This window comes from Colobus angolensis, unplaced genomic scaffold (genome assembly GCF_000951035.1).
Source record: "Colobus angolensis palliatus isolate OR3802 unplaced genomic scaffold, Cang.pa_1.0 Scaffold9, whole genome shotgun sequence".
Taxonomy (NCBI): Eukaryota; Metazoa; Chordata; class Mammalia; order Primates; family Cercopithecidae; genus Colobus; species Colobus angolensis.
The window spans coordinates 4,220,289-4,232,034 of record NW_012122931.1 but is presented as its reverse complement, the minus strand read 5'-3'; the positions used below and the strand labels follow the sequence as shown (position 1 = coordinate 4,232,034).

Below are 11,746 nucleotides of genomic sequence, written 5' to 3'. Positions count from 1 at the left end.
TGGGCTCAAGAGTTCTGCCTGCCTTGGCCTCCCAAACTGCTACGATTACAGGCGTGAGGTACCGCACCCGGCCCATATTGGATTTTATTTATTTATTTCCTTTTCTTGGTGCTCATCTTCTTTCACAACTTCAAGATGGGCATAAAATGTTTGACAACATGGTTCTTCATTAAGTCCAATTCCTAGTCATAATAGGGCTTGGGAAATAATACACAGGAAGCCAATCGTGCTAATACAGAAATGGGCGCCTCCCAAACCTTGTTACTTGTTTGCTCACTTGTAAGAAGAGCCAACTCAAAGGCTCAACTGAATTCTAGCACTAAGATTCCTTCCTTGCTGTAGAACAGCTATACCTAGTCACTTCCATTAAAGTTACATGGGCGTTGCAAGAAGCCTCCTGCAATACAGTTTTGACTCAGCAGGCATGGGAGTAATGATGGTCCTGTGGTATTTCCTGCACCTCCAGAGTCCCAGAGTTGACACCACGCTGGCTTTTCAGGCGGCGCGTCCCTCCTGGGGTCGTCACCAGGCAGCCCCAGGCGGAAGTGGAGGCTGCCCATCCTCATGCAAACTGCAGTGTAAGAACTGGGGCCCAGGACTCCCCGCAAACGTGGGACGCTGACATTCTGTGGTGCTGTCCCAATGCCATTTCAAAGCGCTCAGCCCCCAACTTTCCAGCTAATAGCCATTTCAGGGAGGGGCTGCCCAGGACCAGGCTTTTGATGAACCACGTTCAGAGTGTCGTCTTGGGAGAGCCACGTCAGTCCCTTTGAGATTCCAAACGGCCGACAGAGGACAGACCACATCCGAGCCTCAGGGACCTGTCAAGACGCCATCGACGATCCTGGACCAAATCTCCCCCGGGAAGGGAAAGGTCGCGACCGGACCCTGGAGACCGACGGCTGCCTGGCGATCTGAACCCACCCCGGCGCTGCCGTCTCGCCCCGACGTCCGATCGTCGAAGGTCACGTGCCCTGACCCCGCCCCCGCAGACACGGCTCCTCTAGCTGAGAGCGGCGAGAGTCCCGGCTTCCCTTCCGCCGGAAGTAGAGCGACTTTCCTTTTCCGGCTACGGGTCCCCAAGCAGAGCGGGAGGCCGGACCGGGGAGCCAAGCGGCGGCGTCGGCTGCGGGGTCGACGGCGGCGGGGGCGGTAATGGCGGAGCTGGTGCAGGGGCAGAGCGCTCCTGTGGGGATGAAGGCCGAGGGCTTCGTGGACGCCCTGCACCGGGTCCGACAGGTACGGGCGCAGCCGGCTGGCAGGAACACGAGATCCCGAGGCGGGGCCTGGCGGGCGGGGAAGAGGAGTTCGGGCCTGGGGGCGGGAGGCAGCCTGAACCGACGTCTCAGCCAGGCCGGGCCATTCCGTGGGGTTCCTACAGCCAGGAGGAGCCAGGGGGATAAGGCGCCACTGCGAGGCCCAGGCCCGACCTGTCGGGCGGGTCTCCCAGGTGCTTGAAGTCGCTGGGAAAGGGTTTGCCTAGAGCTTCTGGCCCCATCGTGCCCCAGCGGCCAGCGTGGACCCACAGTGTAGCCAGCGCGGGGTTCTGAACCTCGCGAGGGGAGGGGTCCGGGAAGCCCATGGGGAAGATCTGGGTGTAGACGTAAAGCAGCTGTCTCACGCCCAGTAGCTTGTTAAAACTTGGGGAACAACGTCTTTAGACTTTGTGTTGAGTAGAAGGAACTCGAGGGCATCTTATATGTGAGGGTGCTCTTTGGAGAGGGGAGAGAGGGAGGTGTTACATGTGTGGGGGTGGTCCCTAAGAGGCAGAAATTTCTCATGGCGGTCTTGCCTCTGCTTGGGAGAATGATATGGCCTCATTCCGACATTGAAACTTTACTGTCTGACAATGTCGTGCATTTTGTCAGAGTTAAATTAACTGGGTTTTAAAAGGCTCCAGGCTTCCCTAGAGAGTGAATATGGGACCTGCCAAAAATACTCGTTAGAACAGAACGTGTTCTTAAATTGTATCTCAAACTTACTTACAAGTTAGCCGTAACACTTAAACTTTCGCTGTTAGGTGTCTTATGTTCTCCTCTCTTCTTATGTAATTGTAAGCGCACTGATACTTTAAAATTTGGGCTATAACTAATTACTGCTTGATTCCTAACAGAAAGCCACAGGAGTCATTGTATTAGAAGAAGGTCTTCACTCGGGCGCTTGAAGATACGGTCTTTACATCTCTTTCCAGTATTCCAGGGGAGGGAACCCTACCTGTTTCCCTGATACTGACTTTTCATGTTATATATTGATGCTCCTATAGACATTATATTGGATCCCAGAACTTTCCAAACCTGTGGTTCCACCTAAAATTTTATCTGATGAATTGTTACTTTACTGCCTAGGTGCCAACCAGTACAGTAGTGAGTATCCATCTTACTTAGACTTCAGATCCACCCATGGCTATAATGGATGAACATAGCACCCAGCTCCCCTTCCACCACTCTGCTTGCTGGTGTGTTACGGTGCTCTCCTCTACAGTACAGGGTCCTGAACCTTGTTTCTCACTGCCTACTAATATGTAATGGCTTTCGCTCTGTGCTGATGTGTGACAGTCAACTTGTTGGCCTTCTGTGTCCGGGAAGAATTATAGTCACTGCCTTAAAGGGCTCAGATCCTCAGTTTGCAGAAGGCCTGTAGTTGAACATAAAGTGAATTTTGAACCATTGAGAAGACATTCCGCTTCTCTTGAGCCAGTGGTTGAACTCATATTCTTGGACAACCTGCTCCAGAGGGAAACCCTCTGTTATATGCTGACCTAATGTGGATTGTTGAAGCAGTGGTGTTTACTACTAGCAGTGAAAACTTCATTGGATTTGTTCTCAGCTCTGAAATGCACCATTGACTGGAGCAGTAATAAGCCCAATGGAGACAGGGCTGTAAGTGTGTTCCTTCTGAATGTTAACAGCTGGAGGTCCATACTATCTCCAAGGATTTGATGGCCTTTAAAAACTAAAGAAAAAAACAGGTTGGTGGGTAATTTTAGGTTTATTGTGTATAGATTTGCACTGGGCAAGAATGGAATGTTAGAAATCTGTAATACTCTATGCTGATGGTCAACTTCCTCAAAGGATCTCATTTGGGCATCTGGAAGGTGATACTTCTGTTTCTTTGTTATATACACAGCATGTTGCAGAGATGTGATTTTTCTCACCATTAAACAGAACTAAAAGACAGTATGTTTATTTAAATGCAAAGCTTTTTCCCCTTTTATGTCTCCTCATAAACCCCAGAGACAGTCTGTAAGGCCCTCTTAAATTTGTCAAAGACAGTCAAGTGTCTCATGCTCAGTTTTTCTAGCAGATCTTAATAGAATCTCAGTTGACCCTGCTGGGATTTGAACCTGCAGTTTCTATTAAGTCTGGTGTGTGAAGTCCAACACCTTATCAACTAGGCTTTCCCTCTGACATCTTGAAGCCTCTGTGTATATCCTTTGGACTCTTTGCAGCAAAGTGCATCAGTTGTTGGTTTACTCTGAGCGTGGCATTCTTGGATTGAAAAGAAGTCTCTGAAGATGTCAAATAAAATGTAAAAATTATCCCCAGCAGTGTGAAGTCTAGTGAGTTAATGTTTGGCACAAGCAGGTAATTTACATCCATTCTATAGAGTAGTAGAAATGTGATCTGCGCAAGTCACAGTGGCTCAAGCCTGTAATCTCAGCACTTTGGGAGGCTGAAGTAAGAGGACTACTTGAGCTCAGGGGTTTGATACCAGCCTGGGCAACATAGTGAGACCTTGTCTCTACTAAAAATTAAAAAAATTAGCTGCATGTGGCAGCCACCCCTGCAGTCTCAGCTATTTGGGAAGCTGGGGCAAGAGAATAGCTTGAGCATGGAGATCAAGGCTACAGTGAACTGTGATTGCTCTGCTGCATTCCAGCCTGAGTGACAGAGTGAGACACTGTCTCAAAAGAAAGAAAGAAAGAAAGAAAGAAAGAAAGAAAGAAATGTGATCTCATTCAGTTCCATGGATGAAGATCTAAAAAACTACTGGATATTAAAAAACATCTTGTCTACTTTTCCCAAGTCATTGGCTGGTTAGCAAAAGTAGTGTTTCTTCAACTAGTTCAGATAAGACAAAATTCTGAGTAATTTATCCTGTTCCACGGCTGCCTTTATCCTGTCTAGGTTATAAGGGGACCTCGGGATAAGTAGATCCAAGTCTGGTTTATGTTGTTCAGTTTTCCTAAAAACATTTTTGAATGTTCCTAGAAAGTCTACTGCTGATAATTTAGTAGCACCTGTCATCACGCACAAGCAATCCCTTGTTAGGATAGTGTGATGCCACAGTGCGTTATAGGTTGACAGCAGCCTTCCACAAGCTGGACCAGCCAGATGTCTGCCAGTCATCACCTACATAGAAATTGTTCTCCTGAGAAACTACTAATGCTTTTTAATGCTTTTAAAAAAGCATTAGATCTGTTTTGATCTAGATAGACTCACTCAATGCCTCTGGATTGTGTAACTACAGCACATAATGTTGATACAGAATGCAGTCTAAATGGTGCTTCATGAAGTTCAGCATCATGGTGGCACTACATTCAAATGAGTGTGACCAAGCCATTGTAGAATTAGTAGAAAGTAACCTTTTGACAGATTTTTAGGCCCAAATCTCTTCTTCACTGGCACCTTTTTTGGGTAAATGTTGATTGGTGTGGGGGCCTCAGAAGTTCCACAGTCCTCCTGAAAATCTCTCCCAGTGCTGCTGTTTCACACTTGAAGCCTGAGCAGTAGATGATTTGGGATGTGTGCCGCATACCTTGGGCTGATTTAGAGCTTTAGTTGCTTTAAGATTCTGGCTTTTTAGAACAAGCACTGAGTTTCCTTTTAAGAGAACACTGTGCATCTACCATTAAAAGAAAAAGCCTCCATTCATTGGCCAGTGGGTTCACCCTGCGAGGCTCATTTAACACATGGTTTTGACTCCCGGTTCAGTTGAGTGTACTGAGCACTCGAGATCTGAGTGGTACTCCCCTGAGACTGTCTTGTACATGTCCAGTGATTGAATAGCTCAGGTCATCGTTTCTCAAGGGACTAACCCCTGCCTGTACACTCATTTTAGCTTTCATAAACACTTGAAGGAAACTAGTGTCTGAAGGAAATCCATGGGCTGCTCCTGTAGCTTTACCTTGTTGGGACCCAGTAGAGTACCTGGCAGAGTGAGTCTTCCTTAAAGGGTTTTGGTGACGTCACTGAGTGTGTATGCGCCACCACATGTTAACGGAAGTGCTGAACTTCATATTGGGTATTGGAAAGTAGATAGTGAACTATGTATTCCACTGTATGTCTCTAAGGCTTTTCTCATTTTCAGGTGAGAACATTTATAATATGATAATTTATCATATAATTATTTTGGGATAGAACGAGGGTCTCACTATGTTGCCCAGGCTGGTCCGGAACTCCTGGCCTCAAGCAATCCTCCCACCTCAGCCTTTCAAAGTGCTGGGATGGGTGTGAGCCACCTTACCCCCATGCCTGACTGTCTTTATTTTAAAATCTGATAGCCCATGTGTATTATCAAACTTTGGTTTCTTCTGAAGTACCAGTTATTTCATAGATAGAAATTTACTTAGACCACAGTTCTCAAACTTGTGACCTGTGAGCTATAGAAGACTTACAGTGGGCCTGCAGGCATGCTTTGTTTGACCCACACAGCACCAACACTTAGAAACTAGAGTGATTTTTGGCTGGGCATGGTGGCTCACGCCTGTAATCCCAGCACTTTGGGAGGCCACGGCGGGCGGATCACCTGAGGTCGGGAGTTCAAGACCAGCCTGACCAACATGGAGAAACCCCGTCTCTGCTAAAAACAAAAAAATTAGCTGGGCGTGGTGGCACATGCCTGTAATCCCAGCTACTCAGGAGGCTGAGGCAGGAGAATTGCTTGAACCCGGGAGGTGGAGGTTGCAGTGAGCCGGGGTGGTGCCACTGCACTCCAGCCTGGGAGAGGTTCCCTGGGCGAGGTTGCAGTGAGCCGAGATCGCGTCATTGCACTGAAGCCTGAGCGAAAAGAGCAAAACTTTGTCTCAAAAAACAAAAGAAACTAGAGTGATTTTGTATTTTTTAAAAAATGAGATTTCGGGCTAGGCATGGTGGCTCATGCCTGTAATCCCAGCACTTTGGGAGGCCGAGGTGGGTGGATCACGAGGTCAGGAGATCGAGACCATCCTGGCTAACACAGTGAAACCCCATCTCTACTAAAAATATAAAAAATTAGCCAGGCGTGGTGGCAGGTGCCTGTAGTCCCAGCTACTCGGGAGGCTGAGGCAGGAGAATTGCTTGAACTCGGGAGGTGGAGGTTGCAGTGAGCTGGGGTGGTGCTATTGCACTCCAGCCTGGACGACAGAGCAAGACTCCATCTAAAAAAAAAAAGTTTCGGCCAGGCATAGTGGCTCATGCCTGTAATCCCAGCACTTTGGGCGGCCGAGGCAGGCAGATCAGTTGAGGTTAGGATGAGACCAACCTGGCCAACATGGTGAAACCCTGCCTCCACTAAAAATACAAAAATGAGTCAGGCGTGGTGGTGTGCATTTGTAATCCCAGCTACTCGGGAGACTGAGCCACGATAATCGCTTGAACCTGGGAGACAGGTTGCAGTGAGTGGAGATTGCAGGTTGCAGTGAGTGGAGATTGCATCATTGTATTCCAGCCTGGGCGACAGAGTGAGACTCTGTCTCAAAAGAGAAAAAAGGTTTCTAGTTTCCCTAGAAAAGATCTGGCCACACTGCTCCCACAGCTTGCACAGCGATAATCAGGAGGAGCTGAGTAGCTGTTGCGTTTTTGATGTGAGGCATTCGCACTCTCTGGGTTGCCTTCATTCTCGCCATCTTGCTATTGTTTTGTACTGTTCTTTGGGATGCCTAATTGACAGTTTTTTACTTTTTCGAAACTGTGAGTGAGTCGTCTCTGGTTTTTATTTGAAATTTCTAATGGAAAGAGCTCTGGATGGAGAGTTAGGAGGTCTGAGTCACCTGTAAGCTGATGCATGACCTTGGGCTGGGTTGGCCTTCCCTAGCATTTGATCTGTAGGCTGTTTAAAGATCTTCCGTGGAAAAGAGATCATGGGCAGTTAAGTTTGGGGAATGCAGGATTAAATAAAGGTGAATTGACTTCTTTAGGACTTGTCAGAACCTTTAACATGCTTGTGTGCATTAACTCCTGCAGGGGTGTATGATGTGTTTTGTTGCATTAACTCCTGCAGGGGTGTATGATATGTTTTGTTGCATTAACTCCTGCAGGGGTGTATGATATGTTTTGTTGCATTAACTCCTGCAGGGGTATGGGATATGTTTTGTTGCGTTAACCCCCGCAGGGGTGTGGGATGTGTTTTGTTGCATTAACCCCCGCAGGGGTGTAGGATATGTTTTGTTGCGTTAACTCCCGCAGGGGTGTGGGATATGTTTTGTTGCGTTAACTCCCGCAGGGGTGTAGGGTGTGTTTTGTAAATATCCTGAAGTTAGATCACTTCATGCCCTCTTTCCATGGAACCAAATCACATTCTGTGCATCAAACGTCAGGAAATGTGGAGCTAGATAATTTCAGCAGTCTCTTCAAACCTTTAGATATTCAGAGTGTCCATCTAACTGGATCTGGAAAAATTTCACCATGTTATTTTGGTTCTTGTGCTTTCTGTTATATCTGCTATCTATTCATACTCCTTTCTCTCCCCTTCTTTGCTGTGTAGTCTTTATTCTGGTACTTTATCTTAGAATCATCCCAATTGAAAATGTTCTGCATTTGCAGTTTTATTATAAAGATTTTGTTCGTTGGTTTTGGGTTTTTCTGAGACAAGGTCTTGCTCTGTTGTCCAGGCTGGAATGCAGTGGCGTGATCACAGCTCAGTGCAGCCTGGATCTCCTGGGCTCAAGGGGTCCTCGCACCTCAGCCTCCATAGCTGGCATGCACCATCACGCCCGGCCTACATTTTTATTCTAATACCAGATGGTTACAAATCACTTGTAAGACTGAGTAGCGTGATTGGAAGTAGTGATTCAGATAACTTACCATTAATTGAAGATCTGCTGAGTCCAAGGCCGCTTGCTGGATGCTGGGCCAGTGCAAAGATAACTAAGACAAGTTTGTAAGTGGTTTTATCTTAGTGCGGAATTCAGGCTTTACAACCACCAGGTAAGATAGGACCAGGACTATCAATTCTCTCTCTCCCCTTTTTAGTTATAAATTGAGATAGGATGTCTCTCTCACCCAGGCTGGAGTGCAGTGGCGCAGTCTCGGCTCACTGCAACCTCTGCCTCTTGGGCTCAAGCGATCCTCCTGCCTCAGCCTCCCCAGTAGCTGCCACTACGCCCAGCTAATAAGGGCTATTAATTCTCATTTTATATTTGAAAATAATGAGCCAGAGGGAGATAAAGCAGTTTTCTCAGAGGTACACATAGTTAATATATGCAGTAGTTCTTGAACCCATGCCCTCTGCATTTTAAGAAGGACTTGATTCCTTAGCAGAGGTAGTTGGATAGTTTTTCATCTCAATGGGGTGGCTGAAGCAGCAGCCTTTTTTTTTTTTTTTTTAGACGGAGTCTTGCTCTGTCGCCCAGCTGGAGTGCAGTGGCGCAATCTCGATTCACTGTAAGCTCAGCCTCCCAGGTTCATGCCATTCTCCTGCCTCCACCTCCTGAGTAGCTGGGACTACAGGGCCCACCACTACGCCTGGCTGATTTTTTGTATTTTTAGTAGAGACGGGGTTTCTCTGTGCTAGCCAGGATGGTCTCGAACTCCTGACCTCATGATCCACCCGCCTCTGCCTCCCAAAGTGCTGGGATTACAGGCATGACCACCATGCCTGGCCTTTTTTTTTTTTTTTTTTTTTTGAGATGGAGTCTCACTCTGTCACCAGGCTGGAGGGCAGTGGCATGATCTCGGCTCACTGCAACCTCCGCCTCCCGCGTTCAAGTGATTCTCCTGCCTCAGCCTCCCAAGTAGCTGGGACTACAGGCATGCACCATCACGCCTAGCTAATTTTTGTATAGATGGGGTTTCACCATGTTGGCCATGATGGCCTGGATTTTCTGACCTCGTGATCCACCCGCCTTGGCCTCCCAAAGTGCTGGGATTACAAGTGTGAGCCACCGTGCCCAGCCTAGCAGTCTTTAAACAGATCATTGGAGGGGGTTGTTGGTGGAATTCGATGAAATGGAAGGGGAAAGCTAATGGGCGTGTCACATTTAGGGCCTTTGGTGGGAGCGACCCACCCGAAACAGTATTTCGGCATAGAGCCTCACCTGATCATCTTAGCGTTCTGCCTACAGATGGGCCTCTCCATATCCGCTTTAAATTTAGCGGGTGTTTAAGGAGCACCTTCTATGTGCCAAGTATTTTGCTATGCATTAGGAAAGTTGTTCCTTAACTTTTTCAGAACATGGACTTTTCTGAGACTCTTGAAACTTTGGACCTCTCCCAAGAAATATTTAAATAGTTTGGGATGTAATTTTGGGAAATCGTGAATTCTCTAAAACTAACCCCTGGGGCTCCTAATTAAGGACTCTTTGTCCTAAGGGTACCAAGATGTTGGAGACAGATCCAGTCCTCAGCTCTGATAGTGGGGAGACAGTATAACCAACGGGTCACTCAGTGAGAGTATGCTACTTAGATGTAGTTTATAAGGTGATTTGCAAACACAAATGTGGGAGTATTTAATTCTGCCTAAGCATAGGAGGGATGAGGTTGTCAGGAAAACCTCCCAAGGAGAGCTGCATCTTACTCAATTGTCATAGAATTCTTTATTTCAGTTATTGCCAGTAAGTAGGGCAGGATCGGCCGGGGCTCCATCTCTGATGACAACAATAGTTCTCATTCATCGAGCCCATGTTGTGCTGGGTGCCAGGCAAGGATTCTTATATATGTTCTTTCATTTCATGGTGACAAAACTCTCCTGGAGAATGGCATTGTGATGTGATTATTAAGACACAGACTTGAGGTTCAGACAGTATGAGTTCAAGTTCTGGTTCTGCCACTTACTAGCTTGGCTTTAGACAAGTTATTTGTTTCAGCCTTAGTTTTCTCATCTGTAATGCAGAAATAGTTGATGATAGTAATAATTTTAAAAACAATAGTATTAGAAATTAGGAAGTTACCCTGGGTGGTGGGGTGGGTAGTGACTGAAGGGGGCATGAGGCAGACTTCTGGGGTCCTGGTGATGTTTCTTGGTCTAGGTGCTAGTTACATAGGTATTTTAGTATCTGAAACTTCAGTGAGCTATAAACTTATGATCCATGTATTTTTCTGTGTCATTATTGTTCTTCAATAAGAGGTTAAAATAGCAAGCGTTTCTGGTTCCTTACTGTGCACCCGGCATTGTTTCTAGTGCTTTACATTTATCTTGTTATCCCTGTGAATACAATTCCAGGCAAACTGGTTCCAAGTCCCACAGTAAGGAGAATAGTGACAATTAAATGAGGACACTGTCAGGCACTTAGTAGGCAGTATGTTTGATGCACTGTCTTCTTTGTAACATTAGGTAGTGGGATGCAGGACTGGGACCTGCCCCTAGGGCCCATGACTCCAAGCCTGTCTTAGGAACTTGTTTTTAGCCACGGGGCTACTTGCCTGGCTGCATACTGTTTCTTCCCACTGTGGGGAGTAGAGACTTGCAGTCCAACCTCCCTTTCTCCCAGGCAGGGCCTCTCTGGGTGGCTGTGCCACTCAGGGTCTGGGGAAGCAAGTTGGGTTCCCACGCCCTTGATGCCGGTGTGAGTCTCCACCTCTGCTTGCTGTATCCATGCGAATCAACAGGATCTGTGTTGAGTAGCATGGACACATATGTGGATGGCATTCATGTGGCTTTGCCTATTTCTGATTGGTATAGAGTTCTAATAAGTATGAAGTTGTGGGGCTATTTGCAACTTCTTATTTGGATTTGTAAGGTGATCTACTTTGGTTATGAAACCTGTCAGAGAATTTTAGTCTTGAAAATGTGTACTGGGAATAATTAATTGCCATGTTTTCTATCTTTAGTGATTTGTGTACCACCTTTATGATTTTTGCCATATCATTGAACCTTCAGTACACTATTTAATATTCTTAAGTTTAGATTATTTATTTATTTATTTGTTTATTTTGAGACAGAGTCTTGCTGTGTCACCAGGCTGGAGTGCAGTGGCTCAATCTCGGCTCATTGCAACCTCCACCTCCCGGGTTCAAGCAGTTCTCTGCCTCAGCCTCCTGAGTAGCTGGGATTATTGGCATGTACCACTACGCCCAGCTAATTTTTGTATTTTTAGTAGTGACAGGGTTTTGCCATGTTGGCCAGGCTGGTCTTGAACTCCTAAGTTCAAGTGATCCACCAGCCCTGGCATCCCAAAGTGCTGGGATTACAGGCGTGAGCCACTGCACCCAGCCAGATTTATTTTGAATATATATGCATATATATATATATTGTTTGTTTGTTTGTTTTGTTTTTTTGAGAGACGGTCTGGCTCCTGCACAGGCTGTAGTGTGGTGGCTCAACCATATCTCACTGTAACTTTGAACTCCTGGGCTCAAGGACTCCTCCTGCCTCAGCCTCCCGAGAAGCTAAGACTACAGGCTCATGCCACCACACTCAGCTAGGTTTTTGGGGGTTTATTTGTTTTTGTTTTTGTAGAGGTAAAGCCTCACTGTGTTGCCCAGGCTGGTGTCAAACATTGGGCTCAAACGATCCTCCTACCACAGCCTTCCAAAGTGCTGGGATTACAGATATGAGCCACCACGCCCAGCCTATTTAATTTTTTTTTTTTTTTTTTGAGACAGAGTCT

At 46.6% G+C, this 11,746-nt stretch overlaps 1 protein-coding gene across 1 annotated transcript in view; it reads left to right on the top strand.

Moving 5' to 3' along the window:
* Positions 1 to 1,051: 1,051 nt before the first annotated feature.
* Positions 1,052 to 11,746, top strand: part of FUBP3 (far upstream element (FUSE) binding protein 3) — a 60,028-nt gene continuing 49,333 nt past the window's right edge. The window contains exon 1 of the mRNA XM_011931200.1: positions 1,052 to 1,239. Within this exon, the coding sequence (XP_011786590.1) occupies positions 1,156 to 1,239 (84 nt within the window). The 5' untranslated portion in view covers positions 1,052 to 1,155. The remainder of the gene's footprint in view (positions 1,240 to 11,746) is intronic.